Consider the following 26,711-nt stretch of genomic DNA (forward strand, 5'->3'; position numbering starts at 1 on the left):
AACCAAGTAAATAAGAATCCTGTGTGGACATACTCCTCCACAGATTCCTTACATTCCCACATACCTTTTCGAGGATGCCAAGAATGCACTGCCCTCATCCCATGGGTCATTTCTCATTGTTGTATTCATGAAATGCAAACTTAAGGGATGAGACTGAATCTCCTACTATGAAGAAAAGGCTTGCTTACTGCTTGCTGAAAAACTGTGTATTCTGAAGCTCATTATGCTTTTGATACACTATAAACCTACCGTGTAGCTAACATCTATTTGGCCCCTCCACTTTGCCCCTGTGGAATTTGGGGGACAAAGAGTACCAATAGAAATATGATATTAATTTTGCTTGTTGTGCTGTGAATAATAAATTTGTTTGTTTCTGACCCATGAGTATCATGTCTTTTGCCTCCATCCATGAAATATTAACAGGATAGTTTTTTAGATTTTTTTAAAGATTTATTTATGCATACAGGAGCTGGGGTATAGGCCACAGGTACAGGGGGTGAGAGACAGAGTGAGGGGCAGAACAGACAGATCAACTGAAATACATTGCTGAGGGGAGCAGTGGGCAAGACAGGAGAGGTCTGCTGCGCCATGTGAGTCACCTCCCTTGCTGGGGATCGAACTCATGCTGCAGATGCTGCAGATAGCTTCATAGTGCCGAGACTTAACCCCTTGAGGCACCAGGGAGGCCCCTAACTTTTTAGTTTTAGGGTAAAATCAGTGCCAAACATGAAAAATCTCTGCCCTCATTCACCTATATTCTAGCTCATGTTGTTTCAGTTGTCTGAACGCCTTGATAATTGCTTTCATATGAACAAAAATTTTAAATCCTTTTTGCTTATTTCTGTCCCTTTTGTCAGGATCTTACCAATTAGGGTCTTTTATTTATGACTCATCAGCAGTACCACCTACAAGAGAAACAGGTGAATAACTTAGAGTGTGTATGTGTTGTAAAATTTTGTAGGGAATTAATAAATCATGAGCAACACAATTTTTATTTTTGCAGGAAAGTAACTGCTTCTAGGCAGAGATGACAATTTAAATGCTAAGAGGCCGAATCATTCTGTAGCTCTATCACCAATAGAGAGCCAAAAGTAGGGGCTTCAGTCATGTTTTTGCTGAAAGTTAATACCAATTAGGGAAATTTATCAGCAGGATTTCTCTTTCAAAATTACTTTATAATATTCAAGAAATTCTTCTCCTTTCCAAGCAATTGTTTTTTAGAGATGGGTTTATAAGCTCATTATTATTATAGTGTTTAAGGTTTATTATGGTGTCGGGGTTGGTTTGCTATATTAGACCTTCTAATATGTGAAATGAAGCATATTTCAAATGGTTTCTTTTTTTAAAGATTTATTTATTTATGCGTACAAGAACTGGGGTGTAAGCCAAGGTGTGGGAGGTAAGAGGATTCACCAGAGATAGAGTGGAGAGCAGAACAGGTGGATCTACTGAAATATACTGCTGAAGGGAGCAGCAGGTGAGGCAGAAGAGGTCTGTTGTGCTGCGTGCGTTGCTTCCTGGCTGAGGATCGTGCTGCAGTGGCTGGTGATAGCTTGATAGCACTGTCTTTAACACCCTGTGCCACCAGGGAGGCCCTCAAATGGTTTCTAATACAAAAGAGTGTTTACCCTCAAGCCATGAGAGTGATGTGTCCTTTCAAAATATAAAAATTTTCAAAAAAAAATATTAAAATTTTCATTAAAAAGTACCCCAGGAAAATAAAATAACTAGACATTAGTGAAGAAGAAAGACATGTTGACAGTGAATCTTCAGGGGAAACTGTCAAATGTCATCTTATCACTTAAATGTTAGGAAATATCAATGTTTATTTAGCCCATAGTTCTGTTATTCACTTATCTAATTTAGTGAAACAAACACCAAGTGTATCCTAGGGACTGAGCAATGTGCTTTCACTTACTAAGTGATAGGGTTGATATGTGTGTTCTCCCCGCAGGAAGTAAGAGTCATCCCCTGTGTCATCCCCTCATCCCCTACGTCCTGACCAGTAATGGGGAGACATACACATCTACCTTATCAGTATCAAGACCCTGTTGTTCTGGAAATGTACAGAAATTGCACTCACCTCATCCCAGGGGTTCAAGGAAAAGCTCCTTAGAGTTGACATTGGAATTGAGTCTCAGTTTAATTTTTCTAGTAAATATCAGGTGATGATTCTATGCCAGATATTATGCTTTACAATTCTTTATTCATAGTTTTCCAAAGTGTTAAAATAGCCAATGAAGAGGTTGCAAGAATTTGAAGCATATGCTCCTCCAAAAAATTGTGTATGTTTATAGAAGAAATAGTAAGTTTTTTTTTGTTTTTCTCTTTGTCTTTACAACCCTCCCACATTACTCATTGTCAGCGAGGAAACAGAAGGTACCATTGTCTCCCAACTACCTTCTTAGCCTCACCCTTCATTCCAACTTGCAACCCTGGATCTCATTTTCAAATTTAGTATTTCTGTCCTATGGAGCCAATGAGGCAGCATTGATTAATTTCTTTTATGTTTTTAATGATTTGAATTTTGGGTTTGGGGATAAATACAGCAAAGGTTTTTTTTAGGCTTAAATATTCAAAAAAATCATGCTTTCAGGTTTTCTCCTCCCTGGCCAAGTTCAAAGTTCAAGGATCCAGTGTTGCTCTCCAGAAAGAGAGATTTCAGAAGAGTTTTATTGCTCTTGTTGAAGATACTATTTTGTTTTGGTTTTTGTTATTGTTAAGTGATGTCCTGGCCAGGATTAGCATGATATATTATGCTTGATGGGACCTAATATTGTTGGGCCAGAGGAAATATTGTGTGGGAAAGTCACTGGTAGGTGGAAAGTACTGTTTAATCCTTCTAACAGGAGAGGCTCTTAACGCTATTGAGAAAATGTAAAAAGCTGCAAAACAGGTTAGAAGAGCGAAAGAGTAACAAATGTTCCCTGTCATTGTGTGAGAATTTTTGATCAAATGATCTGCCTTATGCAGTTTTATTTTGCATTGAGATATTCCATGTCCCCAAAATATCTCTCCGATGGTGGTAATGAATTGCATTGCCCTCTCAGTTGTAAGAGTGCGGGTATTCTGCTGTGGAGCCATATGGTTCCCATTTATTTTAATGTGTCTTTGACATCAGGAGAATTGCTGAGACAGCAAAGGAACATGCTTACACCTTGGACTGCAGCCAGAACTGCGATTATTTATGTTTAGCAACGACCACCTTTTTTCCCAGTAAAAAGCAGTAGGATCTTAAGATGGTATCTACATTGAGATTTTAATAAAATGAGAATAAAGGTTTATATATTTAGTAGCAGTGAAATTTGTTTCTTAAGCATGAATTTTTAGGGTTTAATTGCACATATGAGAGATGAAGGAAGCAAGCTGGGAAGTAGGTGGTACTTATTTTCTCACTGATAATAAAGGAACATGCTTTTTATTTGGTTTAACAGCATCACCAAGACAGTATTCTGTGTACATAATGTTTTCCATTGGTGGATTTTAAGGCTTTTTATGAAGGTTAATTTTTTCTGGTAATATTCCTGTGAGGTAGATAAACATCATTCGGATGCTATTAATGGAGGAGCTGAGAATAGAAGATCCCCATTTATGTAATCTGTATAATGGATCTTAGCACTATTAGAATGCAGATTTTCAATTGATTGCATTATTTGACTTTTTTTTTTTTTTTTGCTTTCCAACTATCAGGATAGGATAATAGTTTCTCTAATGTTTTGTAAATATAATATGCTTACAACAGAGAAGCATCTTTTAAAATTGAGAAGACAATGAATATCACAATATGTTTCATGTATTAATGTTAACATTGGCTTTGTGGAAATTTTTTTTAAACTTGGAAAATTTTTGTGTAGCTAAGGAAATATGTATAGTGTAAAAAGAAAAAAGAGCTGGTAACGTTGATCAAAATTCTGTAAAATGGTTCTTTCTGTAATGTCAGATGGCTAGCTGAGTATATTTGGAACAGAAAAAAAAAAATCCCAACTTCCAGTCTGCTGAGCAAATTGCAAGGGATAGATTTAGTAAAACACTTTAATATTACCTTGTGTTTCATATATTTTGCTCAAGGATTTTAATGTATAAACTTTACTCAAGTGATGTGTCATGTAAAGACCACAAGTAAGACTTTGTGTCAGATATAGAATTGGAATGCCAAAATTCATGATACTAGTACTATAAATTTGATGGATGAAATGCTGTGAAAGAGGAAAATTAAATGAAAATCAGTGGATCACTTTGTTAATAGTGCAATTTTAATCTATAGTTTAATCTAAACTTGTTCAGTTTAACAATTCACCATCCCCAATATTAATGTTCTTGTTGCTGGCTTGGATATTTTGCAACCATACCACATTTTCAGTGGGACAAGGGGGAGAAGGGAAGGTCAGTGCTAAATCAGTCACATATTACTATATATGAAGGAGAATATGTTTTCTTAAATTTTGCTCTTTCAATTTCCCTTGAATTTATAACTTTAAAATACAGTATTTATTTCTCTTATCCTATCAAGTATAAGGACAAAAAAGACCCTCCTCTGCCTCCTTTTTTTTTTTTTTTTTGATTGTGCATAAGAAGTAAGGGATGAGGGCAGCAGGCATCTTCAATAAATAGCAAGGTGTGGATAAAAAATAGGTAGTTCTGAAAAATGATCACTGTGAGTTACTCATTTTAATTATTTATGACATCAAAGCAGGAAGGTCAGAGTTGACACTTAATCTTTATATGCAGCTTTCTGAATTTACTTCAAAATCTTGGGCACTAAACCTTATTTTTTTCAAAGCTGAGAATTGCAAATAGATGATTACACCATGAACCCACCCCTATAATGTCAAATTGAGCTTGCGGTATGCTGAGCATCCTGGGCTGAAACTGTTAGGAGAGACTCGGGAGAGAGCCGGCTCCCTCCATGCAGAGCTCTCGCTTGCTTGTGTGGCTGTAGCCGACAGACTGAATGGAGGACAACGTGACATGCATGTTCATGATCCAATACAAAGCTTTAGTCATCCGACCTCAAGGATCATCTCTTTATATTATATTTATACTTGCTAATTATTTTGTTTAAATGCACATAGAGTATTTAGACATATATTGATAGAATCCTTATAATTTCATGTAGTCATCTATGGAGGAATTTTTTGTTTTGTTTTTTGTAAACTAGTGATTTAAACAAAAGGGTTGCATCTTGAATTATTTCCTTCCAGTAGCTACAATGCACAAAAGATGTTATTAGAATCCAGGGCAATCCATTTAGGATTAAGTTGGATTTCAACTTAGAATTAGGTGGGAAATACTTGGCTAAATGGTTAAATTACCTAATCTTGTCTATGCATTGTCTATGTATTATAAACCCATTCCTCTTCTACTGATGAACTGAAATCACAATAGTGAATGGTTCTTGTGTTTATCATATTTTTTGTGTGTGTTTATTATATTTTTTATGGTCTAGTCTACTTGCTGTATTACTAGTACATTTGTTGATTAGTTTATTTGAGATAAGGATGAGTGGCATTTAGGAGCTAGAGAGATATACTACAATTTAAAAAGCATTTAGCAGTGTCATTCACACTATAAGGAACCAAATATAAACTTGGATCTGCCATCACCAACATCATAGTGGTGGGAGTTATTTTCCTTGAGTTAGCTTTCGAAAGCTATTTTCATAGTAATAAGGGCAGTGGTAAAAGAACAAAAGGTCCCCGACTCACTGGACTCACTGTAGCTTCTGACATTTTCCTATATAAATTAACTCAGTCTATGTTCCTCTAATCATTCTGAAAAGACAAAGCACTTCAATTCCAAAGTGTTGGGTATATCCCAGTATTGCCTAGAATGTGTTCAGTGTTTAGGATACTTTCCCCTTTTTTTTTTTGTGTGTGTGTGTGTGTGTGTATACACACACTCATGCATTCTTCATAACTGAGTATAAAACAACATACTAAGGATGCAATTATGTAACATTAAGTTGACCATTGGTAATAGACAATAGATCACTTTACACTATGTAATACTTAAGGTAATTGGATTTTATTTATGGTTGGAAAGAAAATATTCCCAAATTAGTGTTTATTTTCATTTTGCCTCTCATTCACCCATGTCCCAAGATATTTTTTGTTGTCATTCTTTTGGAGTTTCTCCCTCTTGAATGATTTACTATGGCCACAAATTCTTTAAGCACTCTAATGAAAGACATGACTGCGGCAAGTATATTCAGGAAACTTGAGAATGTGACTTAAAGGAGTAATGGGGGACAATTAGAATAAGGAAGGATTGTTTTGATAACCAACTAAACTTCATTTTCAAAGGGGTAGCTCTTTTTTTCCTGGTTGCTAGAACCATTTTCACTCCTTGTGGTTAAAATTTGAGACCATGTGGGTGACACACTAATCAAGACCTACCAACCCTGACAGTCAGGTCAAATTCGAGATGAAAGACTATAATCACAGGAAATTTGCAGAAGTCACTAGTAAAGATTAAGGATACACACACACACATAAAATCTAAATAACTTTAACTATTGGAAATTAAGCTGCTATGCTACTTCTGTTCAATAAACTGGATTCTCTGTTTGTAAGCTGAGTTTCATTACTTCAGAACTGTTCTTGATTTGCTCTTCAAAAGGGAAGAAATAACATGCACACTCCTGATTCATTCAGTCTGTATGAATTTAAACCCCGAGTTTTATTGCATAGGATTAACCAAAAAAAGCAAGTTAAATTCAGCAATCTCACTTTGCTTCTACCAAATTTTACCAAAATAAAAGAAAAATGAACTCAAAATATAGACTTAAAAATCATCTGTTATTTTCCTTTTCAGCATAGTGCATGGGAGAGAAAAGTGGACTATTGGCTTTAGAATGATATCATAGAATTAATAAAATATTTAGTTAAGGGCCATCGTTTTTATGTTATTTTTATTCTTTCCCATAAATTTACTTATTTTTATTGATATATTATTATATAATGTTATATTAGTTTTAAGCATATAATATGATTCAATATTTGTATATCTTGCAAAGTGATCACTGTGTAAGTCTAGTTAACATCCATCACCGCCATGGAGATTTGCATTTTTTCTTTATAATGGAAGTTTTTAAAGTCTGCTTTTTTTTTTAAAGATTTATTTATGCATATAAGAACTGGGGTACAGGCCAGAGGTGCAGGGGGTGAGGATTCACCAGAGACAGAGTGGGGAACAGAACAAGCAGATTGACTGAAATACACTGCTGAGGGGAGCAGCAGGTGAGACAGGAGAGGTCTGCTTTGCCATGTGGGTCAGCTCCCTGGCCAGGGATCAAACTCCTGCCACAGTGGCTGGCGATAGCTTGATAGAGCTGAGACTTTAACCCTTGTGCTATCACGGGGGCCCTAAAAGAGTAGTTTCTTAATGGCCTTCCTGGTAGCACAAGGGGTTAAGTCTCAGCACTACAAAGCTATCTGCAGCCACTGCAGGACAAGTTTGATCCCCGGCCAAGGAGCTGATACACATGGCACAGAATGTAATCGTCAGTTTTATAGGTCCAGATACAGGCTGACCTCTGCATGCAGAAAAGAAATCTCAGATGGAATGACACACATCAACCACATCCACAATGTCTGAACTATAAACAAGGAGCAAATATAATTATTTTCAATAAGAAATAAAATTGTGAATCAACTCAATAGTCTGTTGACTTAAGGGTGTACCCCAATCTGTACAAACAGTTTGGCTTGTGAGAGCAGAAATGCAGAAATGGCACCAAGTTAGTTAAATTTTCTTAGCACCTGATATATAAGTGAACTTTGACACCTTAATGTACTCAACTCTTGCATGGGATCAGAATATTTAGATTTGTCTCCTCAGAACACTGACTCCCCTGAATGAAAATACACTGTCCAATTTTCAGTTACAAATTTTTAATCCATTTTTTAATCTATCCTGTTTATGAAATCTTTGTATAATTTAAGGTACAGATTATTTTATTTTGTCTACTTGCATTCTTTCCTTGGCATTATATGTTAGTCAATTTGCCAATTGTTTCTCCATTCATATTTTAAAACATTTTTGAGAATGGGCAGCTTCTGCATATAGCCCAAATCTATATGGTTTTTATTCCTTTAATTTACAAATATCATCTTCATAATATGTGATCATGTATTGGTCACAATAAAATGCCCTGATATGCTAATTGTAACAGTGTTCCCCACAGCTGCATCTGGCTGTTGTATATGGTACTGTTGATTTTAAACACTTTTGTTCAAGATTTTAAACTTGAGTGGACTAAAAAGAAAAGGAGCTGAAAGGGCCTCCCCGGTGGCACAGCGGTTGAGCGCTGGGTTGCGAAGCTGCCCGCAGCCGATGCGGCACCGGTTCGATCCCCAGCTGCTCCCCGGCCACCAGAGGAGGGTCCCACAGGGCGCGCAGACCTCTCCTGCCGCCCGCTGCTCCCCTCAGCAGTGTACTTTAGTCCTTCTGCCTGCTCTGCTCCCTGCTCTGGCTCTGGTGAATTCTCTCACCCTCTCGTGCTTGTGACTATACCCAGTGAATGTATAAACAAAACAAAACAAACAAATCAATAAATAAAAACAAGCCTCTATAAAAAAAAAAAAGGAGCTGAAAGACACTAAAAAATTAGTGTCATGTGAAAATAGACAAACTTTTATTTTTCAAGGCAGTAGTGAAAACCACCGTCACTTCCCTCTTTTTTTCTTACCCTTGACTTTATGGCAGTAAAGTGAATGCTGAACTCTGTAGAGACATGCTGAACAATGCAGAGTTCAATAATTCTGCAAAGGATACAGATTATGGGTGGGTATGTCAGGGAGGTTTTCTATTCCCTAAGGCAGGTGTCCAAATGAATTTAGCCTGTTTTTCCCAGGCTTGAGGAGCACAAACTTTTTTTTTTTTTTTAAAGATTTATTTATTTATTTATACAAGCACTGGGTACAGTCAGAAGCGGGGAAGGGTGAGAGAATTCACCAGAGCCAGAGCAGAGATCAGAACAGGCAGACTGACGAAGCACACTGCTGAGGGGAGCAGCTGGCATGGCAGGAGAGATCTGCGTGCCATGTGGGACCCTCGCCCAGTGGCCAGGGATCGAACCGGTGCTGCCGAGGCTGCAGGCAGCTTCGCAACCCAGCGCTCAACCACTGCGCCACCAGGGAGGCCCACAAACTTTTTTTTTTTAATACAAGAACCTGGGGTACAGGCCAGAGGTGTGGTGAGTGAGAGGATTTATCAGAGACAGAGTGGGGAACAGAACAGGCAGATCTACTGAAATACACTGCTGAGGGGAGCAGCGGGTGAGACAGGAGAGGTCTGCTGTGCCATGTGGGTAGCTCCCTGGCCGGGAATCGAACTCATGCTGCAGTGGCTGCGGATTGCTTCATAGGTTGCATCTTAACTCCTTGCGCCACCAGGGTGGCCCCTTATTTTTTTTGATTAAACGTCATGTTTATTTAGTCACAGTATAGGATTTCTTCCCTTCAGTGTGGGCACCAATTTTCCCATCACCAAAGCAATCATAGTCCAACAAAGTCCACTGTACTCTACTCTCCTCCTGTTCTTTTTTTTTTTAATAATAAATTTTATTTTCATATTCCCCATACAATTGCAACCCCCCATTCTGATCCCAATCCCTCCCCTCCTGCCCCCCACCCCCCAAAGAGTGTCTCTGGTTCATAGTTTTTTGTTGATTTTGATTTTCACTTTCTTATAGTTATTCATTTTCCTGGTCCCTTATTTAAGTTTTCTAGATTCCTGCTATGAGTGAGACCATCCGGTATTTTTCTTTTTCTTTCTGGCTTATTTCGCTGAGCATGACCCCTTCCAGCGCCATCCATGTTGCTGCAAATTGCACCACAAACTTTTTTTTAATGACTTCATTTTGTGATGTTAGTCAGATTGGGCCTGGAGGAGAGACCCATAAAAGCCCATGCTAGTGCTCCAGTGTAGTCATGAGCAGAAAGGCATGGAGTGCTCCTAAGTGGGGAAAGATGCATTTAAAATATCCTTCATAAAGCTGATCTTTGAGTATTTCAAAGCCTTCCTTTTTATATTCCATAGGCTTTTTGAACATTGTTTTTACAATCTGTTTATAATATGCAGGTGTTAAAACAAGCATAAGCACATATTTGGACTATAAGCCCTACTGGATAGGAGAAAAACTTCAACAACATTAGCAATGCCTAGAATTTAGGTGAAAGGCCTCTGTTCTTTCTCTTGTCATCCTCAAAACCTTAGAAAACCATCTCTAAATTTTGTCTTTTGGGGAAAGTGTGGATGTGTCCAGGAGGTTGGGGAATTATTATAATTATAAATACAAAATCAAGTTCTAAACAAAATTTTAAAAAATCAACTTTTCTAGAATACCATGAATTGTCAAAAAAATACTTAATAGGGGCCCCCCTGATGGCACAGGGGGTTAAGTCTCAGCAGTATGAATCTATCAACAGTCACTGCAGCATGAGTTCGATCCCCAGCCAGGGAGCAACCCACATGGCACAGCAGACCTCTCCTATCTCACCCGTTGCTCCCCTCAGCAGTTTATTTCAGTCAGTCTACCTGTTCTGCTCCCCCCTTCGTCTCTGATGAATCCTCTCAGCCCAACTGCAACTCTGGCCTACACCCCAGCTCTTGTACGCATAAATAAATAAATCTTTAAAAGAAATACTCGTGCAAGGTATTTATAATAATTATTTTAAATGGGTATATTAAAATATTTTTTTCTTATCTGTAAATTGGTCTTGAAAGATAGTGTATTAAAACTGTCATTTTAATGGTATCAGGTGTGAAAATAATTAGAGGTTATCACCCCAAAATCAAAGGCTCATAATGTGGTAATAGATGAGATTGTCAGGCTAGCACATCACTAGGCGGATTGCTGCATTTTACTTTTCTGTGGTGGTCTTCTACATTTTGACAAATTCTTCTCTGTTTGGAGATGACTTAAGCATATGGTTATAAAGTAGATCAGAGCTTTAAATCCAAATTCAAAATCATCCCTGCTGCCAGGAGTACAAGTATGTTGCCATGAATGTATACATAAATAAATGGGAAAATTATGTACACGCTTGAAATCATTTGCTTTCTGGCAATCTCTTCTGGAGAAGTGAAACAGTGGAGAAGAAAAGTTGGGAAAGAGAAATTCTTGCCCAAAAGTCTTTCTTTTCTTACTGCGTGGTATTCTGAGTTTGTTCATTATGAGTTTCTAATCACTGGAAATGTGAGTTTCACCAGGGCAGGGATCATCATCAAACCAATATATCCTATCCAGTCACCGTGTAAGTCCCTGGCATATAGTAGGCCTTCAGTTCATAATTATTAAATAAATAAATCTAAGAAATGAGATTAATCATAGCAGCCTCTCAGCATTTGGCTTGAATGTTTTATGGAAGGAAAGTGAGACAAAGGAACTTGAACCCTCTTGGAAGAAGAGTCTTAAGCAAATCCAAGGTGATATTTATTGCAGTCACTTTTCTTTCATTCCTTATACAGCCTTCTAAATCAAAACTGACTTTGCAGCAGTTAACATCTTCCAGAAGTATGATACCAAATCTTAGTCTTGTTCAATTCCCTCAGAGTGGCCTTAGCTCTCTGTTGTGACATGATTATTCTGAGCTCAGGAATAATGAATCTCAGTTTCACCAATAATTACATAACTTCAGATATGCTATTTATCCTTTGGTTGACTTTGGTTTCCTCCAAATGGAGACGAGTAATATTAACCCAAGGAATTGTGAAGATAAAAGGAGATAAATGATGTTTAGTTCTTTGCATACTACAGAACTTGGAAAGCTCTCCATATATGTTAGCTTTTATTATTTTCTTGCCATTCAAGGGTTTCTTCTGTTTTTCTACTTAAGCATGTGTATTATAGTTTCTAGTATTGCTGTAACAAAGCAGCCAGCTCAGCAGCTTACAACAACGAAATGTTCTTGTCTCACAGTTCTGGAGACTAGAAGATGGAAATCAAGGTGTTGGCTGAGAACACCTTCTAGGGAATAGGTCTTTTCCTCTATTTGCCTTCTTCTGGTAGTCCTTTGGCTTTGGGCAGCAAAATCACAATCTCTATTCATCATCACACTCCTCTCCCTGTGTCTCTACATTATCTATGTCTGTATCTAAATTTTCTCTTTTTATATAAATACCAATCATATTGGATTAGGACCCACCCTAATGACTTCATCTTAACTTGATGGCCTCTGTAAAGACCCAATTCCCTAGTAAGGTTACATTCTGGAGTATTGAAGATTAGGATTTAAACATATTTTGAGAAAGACACAATCAATCCATAACAGCTTGATTCTGTATCTTTTTCTTTAATCCATTGTAACTTTGCTTCCCAAAGGAAGATGCAGCAGACTGGCAGCTTTTGGATTTAAGTTTAGGTCTGCCACTAACTGACTGCTTTAAAAAGTCACTCAAATTTTCCAAGCCTGGGTTATTTCAGTATAAAATAAAGGGACTTGGCTAGATGATGTCTAGCATGTTTCCCAACTCCAAAAGATCATGATTATAATGTATCTCTCTCAACTACACTTTTTCTCACCCCTCCATGATGCTCTGTGCATCTTTGTCCCTGTAACTGATAATAACAGTTCTGATATATTTCATGATATTTTCAATTGTTCCATGTTCACTTGGATTAAAATCCCACTGTCATTAAAGCCATTTAATGGAGTTTTTACCCAAAAAAGGGCTCTATTAGATTTAGTGCAGGTGCTCATTTCTGTGTGATTTTAATTGCCTTTCAGAATTTTCTAAAGTTTAAAAATAGACTTTTTTTCATGCCAGACATCCTACATATTGAAATAAGATCCAAAGTGTGGTGTTTTATATTGTGTCTTTTCTGATTATGATATAATACAACCCATGTGAAAATCATACAACCAAGATTTAAGGGGTATGTTGAAATACGGTCTGTCAATGATTCATAGACTATTGGCAACTTTCCTGAAGTTTGTTTAAGATTACCATTATGGAGTTCTAAATGCCTACTCCACCATAACTAGAAGGAAATGTAAGAAAGAAAATAACAATTGGTGTCAACTCCGGGAAGTAACATTTTAGTATCTCCTAACCAGAAAGGGGTTGACCATAGATTCAGTATCATCAAGCTCCATTTTCTAATTCTTCACCTCATTTGAAACCTGCTGTTCTAGATGTTCAGTGAATTGTCTTTCTTTCTTTCAGCTTCCTCCATTCTCAAACGGGAGAAGAGACTGAGGACAAAGAATGTGCATTTTAGTTGTGTCACCGTGTACTACTTCACCAGGCGGCAAGGCTTCACGAGTGTGCCCAGTCAAGGGGGCAGCACCCTGGGCATGTCCAGCCGACACAACAGCGTGCGCCAGTATACCCTGGGCGAATTTGCCAGAGAGCAGGAGAGGCTCCACCGGGAGATGTTGAGAGAACACCTCAGGGAGGAAAAACTGAATTCTTTAAAACTGAAGGTAAAAAACATTAGAAACTCAATTTTTGCAAAACACCATATCCTTACTTCCATTTGGTTGAGTCAACCATATTTTGTATTTATAGTCACAGACTAATCTGCACATTTTACATACTAGATTGCCTGCCGAGACTTTTATTTTTTTTAAGTAAACAGTATTGTCTCACACTACAAGAGATGTGAAAAACTTACTGACATTGTTTATTCATTCACTCTGTAAATATTTGTTATTGATTATTGCTAGTTTGCAGACCCTGTGCTTATATGGGACTAACTGGTATCAAAATTAAATGTGGCCCTTTCTTTCCTAGAACTTATGTATTAGTAGGAAAGAAAAATATTAATCATGAAGTCAAACAAAATAATGAATCACAGTTTCATTAAGTGCTATGAAGGAGAGTTGCAAGGTACTGTGAAAATGTGTAACAAGGAATTGATGTGGTCCAGGAAGTCAAGGAAGCTTTCCACATGGAAATAACCATTGAACTGGAATCTGAACAGGTAACTAAGAAAAAGTGTTGGCAAGAGTGGTTCAGACAGCAGGAGGAACTGGTGGTACCTTATGGAAGGAGGAAGAACAATAAACACACAAAGGCTGATGTGACTGCAGCAAAGATAAGAGTAGAGTAGCGTGAAGGAAGAAGGCAAAGTTTTATCTATTATATTAAGGCTTTTTGCCCTCTTCATTCTAATGCCATAGAAGTCATCCAAAAGTTTTAAACATGAGCCTGGACTTGTGGGATAATATTACCGGGTTCGTGCTCTCATGTGAATAGTTTTGGGATAGGGGCTGCCATGCTGAAGGGTATGGAAGTGGCTATAGAATTCAGCCAGATAAGACACAAGAGAGAAGAAGGCAGATGGACAGAGGGAGAAATTTAGGAAGTAAAATCAACAGACCTTTATGATAAGTTGTATTTGGAAGGAAAAGAGAGGAATTATCAAGAATGACTTCTAAGTTTCTAACTTGCAAAACTGAATGGGTTGAGAGTGATTGTAACTCTGATAAGAAATCCAGGAACAGGGATGGGGGGAGAGGAAAGTAGATAATAGGATCATTTTTGAACTCACTAATTTTGAGAGGTTTTGAAATTAAAGAGATATTAATGGGTGCCCAGGTGGAATTACCTGTTGATATGCCACATGAAAATTAAACAGAGAAACACAGCTCAACTTCTTTCATCCACTAGAAACATTTTTTACATTTGTATTGCTCAGTTAACCTATTGATACATAGGAAATGCTCTCTCATCTTTATGTAATGACAAAGGAACTCTATTTTAGGTAATCCAAGGTACTTAAGCAAACACTCATTAAACAGCTGAAGTGCTGAAAGTACACCTAGTTCCCAGTATAAAGTCAACCAGCAGAGGTGTGTTGTATGTGTTAAAATACCTTTTTATGTACTTTGCAATTCATGTATATGCCTGGTTTCCAAGTGCACAACAATATTTTGCTTAAATTAAGCTAGAGACAACATAGCCTACAACATGTCTCTTAATTTCGTTGGAATATTTTTTGACAAATTTCAAGAAAGTACCATGAAATTTTGGTAGCAATCCACTAGTATTGTTTTTGCTTTTCATGATCGTTATCCATATAGCTTAATTTGATAATTCTCAGTTTTGGTGCTGAAACCTCCTCTTTGCCTTTCTAACCCACTGCAAACCAACTTTACCCCTAACTAAAGAGTGAGGTCATTTCCAAACTCAAACATTGGTAGAATAATAATAATAGCTGCCATTCATTAAGTGACTCTAATTTGCTAGGCATTTTATAAACATTATTTAATCTTCACAAAAACCCAGTGGGATAGGTAAATTATGAGGCCATGTGTACAACTGAAAGTAAAGAATCACTGAGATGTTAAATAACTGGCTCATCAAAAGAAAACTGGTTATATTATCTTGTTACTTCCTATTCTTAAGTTAATGGATTACCCCCAATAGGCCTGGGAAAGACAATCTCAGTACCTATAGGGTGTGGGTTGATATTGTGTGGCAGTTTTTAACAGCTGGGAGATGATAATTCTGAAAACTAGGAGATTTATGGTGGTGAACTTTGAGGCACATTGTACACCTAGTGAATGTTAGGGGAAGCCACACATCTGCAGGAACCTCCCTCCATGTCAGGCGATGATAAATTCTGATACTATAATTTGTATTCAGCTACTTCTATGCTTTTTAAAACTAAGCTGAAGACAACAAGAAGCAGCAAAATGAGTACTCCATTATTGATTCATTTTTTTCCATTGTGTCTAGTGTTGGGAGTGGGCCAGGCAATCATCTGAGGGGGTGACATGTCTTGGTTTATCATTGATATATGAAAACATGCAGCTTTCCCTTTCGGTGAAGATATAAATAAAGGGCATTGCTCCTTACGAATGAATACCAAGCAAAATGATAATGGGCTTCTAACTAAGGTTGACTGATCTTCACTGCACTGTACTGGAAGTGTTCAGAAACTCAGAAGCATGAGTCACATGATAATAATGAAAGACCACAGCACTGTGGACCAGTTTGCTAAAAATATGGTGTGAACTAATGGAGGGAAACTTGTATACTGTAATTGTAATTCTTTTTGATTTTTAAAAAAATATCATTGGTGATATTTGTCTAAGATTTAGCTAAATAAAATCCAAAATTAGCTAGCTAAAGGTATTATCAAAAAATTTCATTCTGATACTTGAAATTTTACTTTTAATATAACAATTGTTTTGAAATACAAATACGTCTGAGGTAAGTAACAAGATAAATGTAGGTAAATTAAATCTGTTATTTTTGCTGGGGGGCAGTAAGGACACTGGCACAACTAGGGGTCCAAAGAGAAAAGCAAGGATTGCTAGTGAGGGTGCCCACTTTGGTTTTTCCTGGAGCTGGTTCTCTGTGAGTACCAGTTAACTGCTTATTAAGTAAGTAGAGAAAAAGCAATGTTTGACAAAACTGTTTCCAAATACTTCATCATCAAACACCTCCCAGATCCTTATAATGGAGACCAGATAAAACACCAGAAATTCATTGGACTTGGAGCTGGTAGTTTCTGTACTACTTCTTTGAAAACCAAGAGGCCCAGAACAGTATGGAGAAGTTTCTCTTTTCAGTGTGCCTCCATGTCTTTCCAGTATGTTTCTCTGGGTTTCAAAGAGAACCCATTTATACCATGGCACCTCCTCCAATGAGGCCTTACTAATGAAGTATTATAAAAAGAAATATACACACTTCTTGACATTTCCTTATAACAAATATTTTGGAATCAAAATAAGAATAGAAATTTACTTTTTCATGATAAAATTACTTCTTCTGTAATTATTTTCAAAGAAGTTATGAATTAGATATATTGAGAAATATATACAATTAAATTGTAGAACAAATCCAATGCTGTCTGGGGCATTCAAGCATGTCTTTTTTATTGATGATTTTGTTATTCCAAATAGTGTTTTAAAACAATTAGAAGAGAAAACTGATAGAATTAAATGCATGTTCCTACAAGAAACAACCAGCTTTAGATTTCTAAATCACAGAGCACGGTCTTTTCCTCTGTCAAATCCGTTCAAATATGTCATACTCTTAGCTGTAATCAATGCAGTCATCTTAATACTATACATTTTTCCAAATTAAGTGCTGGATTTCATCATCTGTAGCACATTGTTGAACAATTATATTAGCCTCTATTCCCATTTCATATGTATCTGTAAAACGCATGAGGCAGCCATTTGTATGTTTCAAAGAGCCCTGGCATTCCATTCGCCTCTGGGTTTTATCTTAATGGATTCTACCAACTTAATTTAGCTTTGTCTGGCCTCTCTTCCTCAGTGTTTTATCAGCTGTACTTCTTTTTTGTTTTTTAAAGATTTTTTTTTTATTTATGAATACAAGAGGTGGGGTGTAAGCCAGACTTTGGGGTGGGCGGTGGATAGAGAATTCACCAGAGACAAAGCGGGAAACAGAACAGATTATTGAAATACATTGCTGAAGGGAGCAGTAGGTGAGACGGGAGGTCTCCTGCGCCTTGTGGTTAGTTCCATTGCCAGAGATCGAACTCATGCTGCAGTGACTGCCAATAGCTTCATAGTAAGGAGACAACCCCTTGCACCACCGGGGAGGCCTAACCATACTTCTTCAACCAACTTCTTCCTCTTTCCAAAATCAAGGCTACCTCCTCTCTAGTACCATTTTCAATGACTTTTCAGGGCTATAACCTTTTTTTCAATTTCCCAGTCATGTATTCATGAACTAATGCTTGGTTGTTTGCTCTTTCTTCATAAAAAAGAGTTGCCTGATGGTGGGTCTTACTTTAATGATCAATCTTTAAGAAAAATCTCTAAACTCTGCTTACCCCTTACCTCTGTTAGAGACTGTATCAATTATTTAAGAGCATACTATTGCCATTGCTTCCAGAATACATCCCTATTTTCACTTAAGTGGAGCAATAAAGCATATGTAATCAAATCTTTACATTCTTCCTGTGCAATTAATACTGGCCTTCTAGTTAAGGAGAAGACAGCTGTACTGATACTCCTGATTAAAATTTGGTGTGTACCCAGTGATCTGCTAGATCCAACTCACTATGGTTGGTCACTGAAATAGATTATGTACATTTCTACTTAATGAAATTATCCACAATGAAAGTATATACCGCACTTGACTTGACAAACATCCCAAATTTGAACTTTTTTTTTTCCCCAGAAAGTCAGTGGTTAAATACTTCCCAGCACACCTCTGGGTTCACTTGGCTTATGCATTCATTCATTTGGCTTACTTACTACTACTTAAAGAAACAATGTTGGGAGAATAAGGAATGCATAAAATGTGTGAATTGTAGATAGACTACAGAGTCTGAATAGAAACTAAACAATTCTCCTTTGTATTTTTATGTCTAACCTTCCATTTTAATTGTCTATCATTTTCTTCATGCTACTTCTGTAATTTGCACATATATTATGTTACACTAATCACACTACATATTTATTATATAGTCATCTCTCCAGGGAATTAAAAGTTCCTTGGATGTCAGGATATCATACCTCTTTACAACCTGCAAAAAAATGCAGGTGTCAGTATGGGGGTTGGCAGTATAGCATAATGATTAAGAATATTCATTCACTGAAGAAAGATTAATTAATCAGTTACTATGGGACTGCATTTAACATAATGCAAGGGATACAATGGTGAGCAAGGTAGTTCTGCTCTCATTGTGTTCATATTATGATGACAGAGATACATGAAACCCATCACCAAAACTAATATGTTATTATAAAATTAGCAAACTAAATGCAGGCCAAGGTCAGAGTTAAAAGTTGGCTGAGGAAATCAAGAGTAGCACATTGGCTCAACTGTGAAAGCAATCATTTGAACTATCTTCTTCTACTGGTATCTCCATTATAAAGGCCACCTCCACATGCCCACGAAATAGGTGTCCATAAGAAATTGACTGGCAAGGATATTGTGTCTTCAGTTTGCTTCCTGTTCTTTTCTTTTCTGAGTTCCTGTTCTTTGTGTCTGAGTAATAGTTTTCATTTCAGAATAAGCTGACTCAAGGAAGCTCGTACTGCTCTTTTGTCTCCTGACCCTCTCACAACACTGAGAGTATACCAGTGCAAAGACAGTATCCCTTTCAATGTGCTGGTTATTTAATTTATAAACAGAATAGTTTTTGAGATACATTGAATTTAATTCCATGTTAATAGCATTAATTCCCAGCACTTGCATTAGGTATCATCAGAACCTTGGAATCTATCTGTGAGATACAGAAAAGCATATTAAAATAGGGGGAAGAGAGGGCCTCCCCAGTGGCGCAGCGGTTGAGCACTGGGTTGTGAAGCTGCCTGCAGCCTCTGCAATGCCGGTTCGATCCCCGGCGGCTCCCCGGCCACCGGAGGAGGGTCCCACATGGCGCGCAGACATCTCCTGCCACCCGCTGCTCCCTTCAGCAGTGTAGTTCGGTCCTTCTGCCTGCTCTGCTCCCTGCTCTGGCTCTGGTGAATTCTCTCACCCTCCTGCGCTTCTGACTGTACCCAGTGCTGTATGTATAAATCAATCAATCAATCAGTCAGTCAATCAATCTTTAAAAAAATAAAATAAATAAAATAAAATAGGGGGAAGAGAATTTAGGTTTATAAGCTTATCTTGGAAAGGTCACAACTAATCTGAGCCTCACTGAAGCTTTGTGTAAGGAGGGAGCATCTGATGAACTAAAGTCTGAAAATTCAGTGATTCTATTTTGAGATGGGGAGATGGGGAAAGGACATTTAAAGGTAACATTCATGTCAAGAGAAAAAAGTGTTGTACAAAATGAATTCTCTTGTGAGAAGTGGGTTATGGAGTATATGAGTTTGCAAAAGTAGTTGAGGCAATCTCGCAAGACTCCTGGGTTTCTTTGCACTTTGGGTGTATGAGGGATGTGCGTTGCAGACAGAAGTCAGAAACTCTTTGACTCTCCACCCTATTGTGCTAATATGACAAAATGTATTTGAAGCTAAACTATGTAATACTCTGAACTTAAAGAACATTAAACTCAGCACGTTTAGAGAACAGGTGGGCGTAGACTGGCCTCTGAGGTGGCGAGCAGAGAATAATCTCTCTCAATGGCAATATACCAAACCATAATCTGTGAGGAGGGGAAGGTAAGCCAGAAACTAAAATATTTCCTATCTTCATTAGAAATGGCAGAAATGACTTAGAGTAATGAGGAGAAAACCTTGCCAGATGGTTTCAATGTCAAAGTGAGATTTTTTTTTTAAATCAAGTTTAGGGTTCCTGTGGGTTCTTGAACAAATGTTAAAATAGTGTATAGCTCTGTGTGAAGGAATTTTAGATTTTTATTGAGTTTTTATTTTGAAATAAAATTTTCATTACAATTAAAGCATGTAAACGATATGCAGATTTTATATCTAAGGTCACTTATATTTGTAACAGGCATCCTCTATAGTGTTTTGAGTTCCAGGTTTGTTTGTTTTACTGGTTCTTAGGTGTCATTTGGTTACTTGTGCTGTCCTTAAAAAATTCTTGTTTTTAAATATTTGTTCAAATCTTATTTTTTGTTAACCTTTAGATTAAATATATTGTTATGGTAGCAACTCTTTTTTAAAATCAAAGCCTGTTGAAATAAAAGGGAATTTATTGTCATTCTTATGTTATCAGTAAACACAAAGGAGTGTAAATATTAAAGAACATGAAGAAAAAAAAATAAAGAACATGAAGAATAAGTAGAAGGAAGTATTGAAATGAGTGGCACTAGCCAAATCCAAGGCATTTCACGTGTGCTGTGTAGTCAGAAGTTTGATAAGACTCACACATGCAAAGCAAGAATTTCTGAAGACAAATCTAAATGCCACAAAGGTGACAAAATGAGAGAGGTAACTCTCCGACAGCTAATGCAGCTTTATCTGTCACAGAGGATTGAGTACGTTTTTGGCAATTATATACTTGAATCCTTTAGAAAATCAGATCTTTTTAGTTAGAAAGATGGTTCTGTTAAGTAAGTGAGTCAACAAAAATGAAAACAGCAACCAAACAAATTAGCATTCTAATAGTGGACATCACAGAAAAATAAAAACATCTTAACCAATATATATGTGAGGAAATGCTAAGGAAGGAAAAAAAAATGCAGATCACACCAAGAAACAAAACTCTGTAAGGGGAATGTCTATCTTTGTAAAATCACAGATTCAAACTCTGAAAATATCTAAAATAAATAAGGTAGTAGATTTTGAAAACACTTCTCAGGAAGCCTGGTAACATATTTTAATAGACAATTGCTAATGTGTTGTTTCTTCCTGAAGTTAAGACTGGGCTTCGGTTTGTTTTTCAGTATGTCCAGCATTGTCTAGTTTGGGATTTTTGGCCAATAATAAATATTCTTATCTAAGTGTTGAACTTTTTCCAATAAGCATGAGAGAATGGTGTCTAATGTCACCAGAGTATTTTAACTCTGTAATGATGGAATTATTGTTAAGATTAGAAAGCATGGCAATAATTACAATTAATGAGGTTCTTAAGTAACAAATTTTAAAATTAAATAAAGACATTTTGTTCTTATTAATTTCTTTTCTATTTAGGATTTCCTTGAGTACTGCACAGTTTCTGCATTTATTCCTGTGCTGCTTCTCAGGATATAATTCTGGCTTATATAAGGAGAAAATGTCTCTAATACTTTTTCAGTAAAGGAACCATAATATGTGGTGATACAATAAAAAGTGAAATAAAGTTTCAGGGTTTACTGACAAATGAAATTAATTTAGGAAAGAAATATAAATGGTAGCAAAGTAGTTGTGGGTATATGAGGCACAATCAGAAGGTATTGCCTTGGGCAAGATTCCTGTGGACTCCTTTGAGTGTTGTGTTTATTGTTGAGTTGCCTTTGGGTGAGAACTGCCTGCACCGCCCTCTGCTCCTGTCTTAAGAGAGCACACTGACCTGACTGATTACTTCATATCAAGCTCTTACTCTTAAGTATTCTGTGGGGTGACCATGTGTATGTAATCCCAATAGCCCGGTGCAGCACAACTTTATTTCCTAGTGCAGAGTTTTGCTAGAGCCCAAAAGACAGAGTCATTATTTCTAGGACAAGGCATTTGCTGATTTAGGTGGCAGTGATTTCCACCGGGGTACTATCACCCCTGAACAAGGACACATTTATTCCATCATCAGAATGGCCAACACAAACCAAGTCTAAAAATAGATCTCATTGATGGGCATATATAATCTTTGATCTTTTCCACATTACACAGGCTAAAAGCTCTAACTGTAGCTCCAAACATTAGGAGGTTAAGAGTTTCAATTAATAGTCTTCTGTAACCAGTACATTTAAAAGCCTATCATTTCTATTGGCTTCATTTTCCTCCCCATGACTTCTTTTTTTTTTTTTTAAAGATTTATTTATTTGTTTATTTATTTATTTGTACAAGCACTGGGTACAGTCAGAAGCAAGGGAGGGTGAGAGAATTCATCAGAGCCAGAGCAGGGAGCAGAGCAGGCAGAAGGACCGAAGTGCACTGCTGAGGGGAGCAGCGGGCGGCAGGAGAGGTCTGCGCGCCATGTGGGACCCTCCTCCGGTGGCCGGGGAGCAGCCTGGGGTCAAACTGGCGTCGCAGAGGCTGCGGGCAGCTTCGCAACCCAGCGCTCAACCGCTGTGCCACCGGGGAGGCCCTCTCCCCATGACTTCTTAAGGAGAAAAATAAAAGGAAATGATTTAACTCACAAACACCTATTGATTATAGGAACTGTTATTATACAATGACTTCATTCTTACCAAGTGTAAAAGTAGAGATTTTAGACCCTGCCCTCCTGAGTCTTCTGCTTTGTATTTTTAGATGACTAAAAATGGCACTGTGGAATCTGAAGAAGCTAGCACTCTTACAGTAGATGACATTTCTGATGATGATATTGACTTAGACAACACAGAGGTAGACGAGTACTTCTTTCTACAACCCCTGCCCACAAAAAAACGGAGAGCATTGCTGCGGGCTTCGGGTGTGAAAAAGATTGATGTGGAGGAAAAGCATGAACTGCGAGCCATCCGCCTATCTCGAGAGGACTGTGGCTGTGACTGCCGAGTGTTCTGTGATCCAGAAACGTGTACCTGCAGCCTGGCAGGCATTAAATGTCAGGTAAGGATTTGGATTTTAGGGACTCCAGAAGCAAGACATACACCATTTCCCACAGAGGCAGTGACATCACATTTAGGGATGTTTTCTCATGTGTCAAGGAAATCGCTGGAGCTAGGTAAGACACAAGATTCAAGAAAAGAGAGATACTAATTAAAGAACACTTATAGGTATCCATGATATATTTATACATATAAATATAATGTGAAAGGTAACCCAAGTTAAAATTGAGTCTTCCAAAATCATTTCCTCTTGGATTCATTCATTATATTTGCTTATTTTGACTTCTTTATAAGCATTCAAGATCATGACATCCCTAACATTTGAGTGTGTATCTTCCCATCCATCCATCCATCCATCCATCCATGGAGTACGAAAGGATGAGGTGTCCCGGACTGGTGGAAAATTGCTAGACAGGACTTAACTCCTGGTTCTGCTTTTTATCATCTTTGTAAATTTGGCAAAGCATATAAACTTTCTGTACTCAAAGTTTCTCTATCTCTAAAATGAAGGAACTGGACTAGATGAGTGGTTGGCAAACTATACTTTACAGGTCACTCCAGCCTGTCACCTGTTTTTGTAAATAAAGTTTCATTGACTCACAGTCATGTTTGTTTGCTTGTTGTTTGCTCTCATATTGTCTGTGATTGTTTTTCATGCTTCTACAGTAGAACTGAATAGTTGCCACAGTGACTGATGACCTACATAGCCTAAAATATTTACTCTTTGGCCCTTTACAAAAATAAGTTTGCCAACTCCTAGACTAGATGGTTCTCAGTTTCCTGTTTGTCTGTAATATCTTCAGTGTCCCATAATTAGTTAGGTGTCTTTGTTTTATGAGCAAATGTGGCTTTTTCAATGAGCACAACAGTCATTTGGGCAGGAAAAAGGAAAGATCAGTTCTCATTAGCTGATCAGTTGCATAAAGTAGATTCCCAGAAAAAGAATTCATGACTAACATGGCTCCCGCATGTGCTACTGCTTTTTATTGGGGCCATGATGACAGTGCTAGAGTCTGTCTCCTTAATAGCCACAGGGAATTCTCTGAGCTTGGATCAGGTGGCAAGCTAGGCAAAGTTTTTCTGGCTGCCTATTCTCTGGTCAGCATAAAGGTTAATTGTCAGATTTGAGACAATTAGCAAATATCTTTGATAAATTCCACCTAACACCTAAGTAAAGAGCCCAGTCCAGTAATACTTACTGAACCCAATTACTTTATGCAGATTCCAATCACTCAAATAGTTCTGGGATATTGAGTAAATGAACATTCCCTTCCCTGAAGAAACTTCTAGTCTAATGGAGTGGGGAAGGTGCAGGGAAGCTCAGATCTAAATCCACAAGTCCACCATCAGTCATGAATGTACATACCCATTGCAACAGCTCACACATACGCAGGTGCCGTGGATCAAAAAAAATGAGGACTCAAACCAATGGAGTGAGTTATCAGACTGCATACTAATATATGGTATCAGTCTAGACGCCTAAGGCAGAGAAGTTCAGTTTATAATAGCAAAGAAAAGAGGCATGTCTGGCATGGAGAATGTCCTATAATTTAGATTAAAAAGAGCAGATGGGGATAAGGGCAGTAAGTTTGTTTAAAATTGGGCTCATGAACTGGTATATAGCAGAAGAATAAGTCATTTAGGGAAAACATAGAAGCATTGAAAAAAATGGGAGCAAAAATCATGGGGTGGAGAGAAGCTGGGAAGGAAGAATGGAGAAGAGTAAAGACCAATAGAAATGAGATGAAAATACACACCTATAACAATAACTTTTTTCACTGAATATCGGTTTTAAAACTAGATTAACTCATTTTTCAGCCTTTATTTCCTTTTTATCATTGCTATTTGTAGTTTTGTTCTGGAATAAGTAGAATTAAGTAATCCGGAGTCAAAGGGGTTGCCAAAAGGTATTGGATTTTTATTTAGTTTGTAAGAGTTCTATGGGGCTAATCTGTGTTCTTCCTTCCAAGGTGGATCGAATGTCTTTCCCATGTGGCTGCACTAAAGAAGGCTGTAGTAACACAGCAGGTAGAATTGAATTTAATCCTATCCGTGTCCGGACTCACTTTTTGCACACAATAATGAAACTTGAACTGGAGAAAAATCGAGAGCAGCAAATCCCCACTCTGAACGGCTGCCACAGTGAGATAAGTGCTCACAGTAGTTCTATGGGCCCTGTCGCTCACTCCGTCGAATATTCCATTGCAGACAATTTTGAGATTGAAACTGAACCGCAGGCTGCAGTGCTGCACCTGCAGTCTGCCGAGGAGTTAGATTGTCAAGGGGAGGAGGAGGAGGAGGAGGAAGAGGAGGACGGGAGCAGCTTCTGCAGCGGAGTCACTGATTCTAGCACGCAAAGCTTGGCGCCTAGTGAGTCAGAGGAGGAGGAGGAGGAGGAAGAGGAGGAGGAGGAGGAAGAAGAGGAAGAAGAGAAAGGGGACAGCTTCGTGGAAGGTTTGGGCACCCATGCCGAAGTTGTCCCTCTTCCCTCCGTCCTGTGTTACTCTGATGGCAGCGCTGTTCATGAAAGCCACGCAAAAAATGCTTCTTTTTATGCCAACACTTCAACTCTGTATTACCAAATAGATAGCCACCTTCCAGGAACTCCTAATCAGATCTCAGAGAACTATTCTGAAAGAGATACTGTCAAAAATGGTACCCTCTCGCTGGTGCCTTACACCATGACCCCAGAACAATTCGTGGACTACGCCCGACAAGCAGAGGAGGCCTACGGCGCGTCCCACTACCCCACTGCCAACCCCTCTGTCATCGTTTGCTGCTCCTCCGAAAATGACAGTGGTGTGCCCTGCAATAGTTTATATGCGGAACATAGGTCCAGTCATCCTCAAGTGGAATTTCATTCCTACTTGAAAGGTCCCTCCCAGGATGGGTTTGTCTCTACATTGAATGGTGACAGTCGCATCTCAGAGCATCCTCCTGAAAATTCTTTGAGTCTTGCAGAAAAGAGCAGATTGCACGAGGAGTGCATCAAATCGCCCGTGGTTGAGACTGTGCCTGTTTAATAGCTTAAGTTATTATCAGACCAGATCTCCTCCTATTTAAAGCACTGTATTTAATTGCATTTCCTGGGCCCATCATTGTTTAAACTGAGGACCAAGAAAACTTCGACTGTGGTGAATCTTCCAGACTGTATTTTGTTTTCTCCTTTCTAACTATGTGACTGTGGCATTGCACAAATACAGTCTCCATGAGGATTTTAAAAGATTTCAGACTGTTTTGATAGAAAATGCTAATTTTAAAAAAGCATATCTCACAGTTGCCTACCTGTGAAACTGTGTGAAACCTGCCAAGCTGTGTAAATCAGAGCTCCAAGTTTTGGATTTTCGGGCCTGTGCAAGATTGTTATCTAAAACTGGGAAATACTAAGATTTAGAGTCCTAATTTTCGATATATCTGAAGATGATGGTGACTTTTTAATGTAAAAGTAATTATTGTAAGAAAAAGATTTAATCGTTCCATGTGTATTTTATTTATGGTAGTTAGAAGTCATGTTTTGATGAAAATGAACAGCAGCATGTTCTTTTAAGCTGAAGATGCATAGTTAGTACCACCGAGCATGCCCACACGGATTGCATCTGGAATCCATTCACATTTTTATGATCATGACTGATGAGATTTGCAAATACTTTCTTAAGGATGAAATAGGCCTATTTTT

At 37.9% G+C, this 26,711-nt stretch overlaps 1 protein-coding gene across 1 annotated transcript in view; it reads left to right on the top strand.

The window, feature by feature from the left end:
• CSRNP3 (cysteine and serine rich nuclear protein 3) overlaps positions 1-26,058 on the top strand; it is a gene marked incomplete at its 3' end in the record, with an annotated part of 66,329 nt that extends 40,271 nt beyond the window's left edge. The window contains exons 2-4 of the mRNA XM_084229843.1: positions 13,171-13,430; positions 22,740-23,036; positions 25,006-26,058. Of these exons, the coding sequence (XP_084085969.1) occupies positions 13,171-13,430; positions 22,740-23,036; positions 25,006-26,058 (1,610 nt within the window). The remainder of the gene's footprint in view (positions 1-13,170; positions 13,431-22,739; positions 23,037-25,005) is intronic.
• Between the last annotated feature and the right edge of the window lie 653 nt (positions 26,059-26,711).

The sequence above is a fragment of the Talpa europaea genome, assembly GCF_964194135.1.
Source record: "Talpa europaea genome assembly, chromosome: 1".
Classification (NCBI taxonomy): Eukaryota; Metazoa; Chordata; class Mammalia; order Eulipotyphla; family Talpidae; genus Talpa; species Talpa europaea.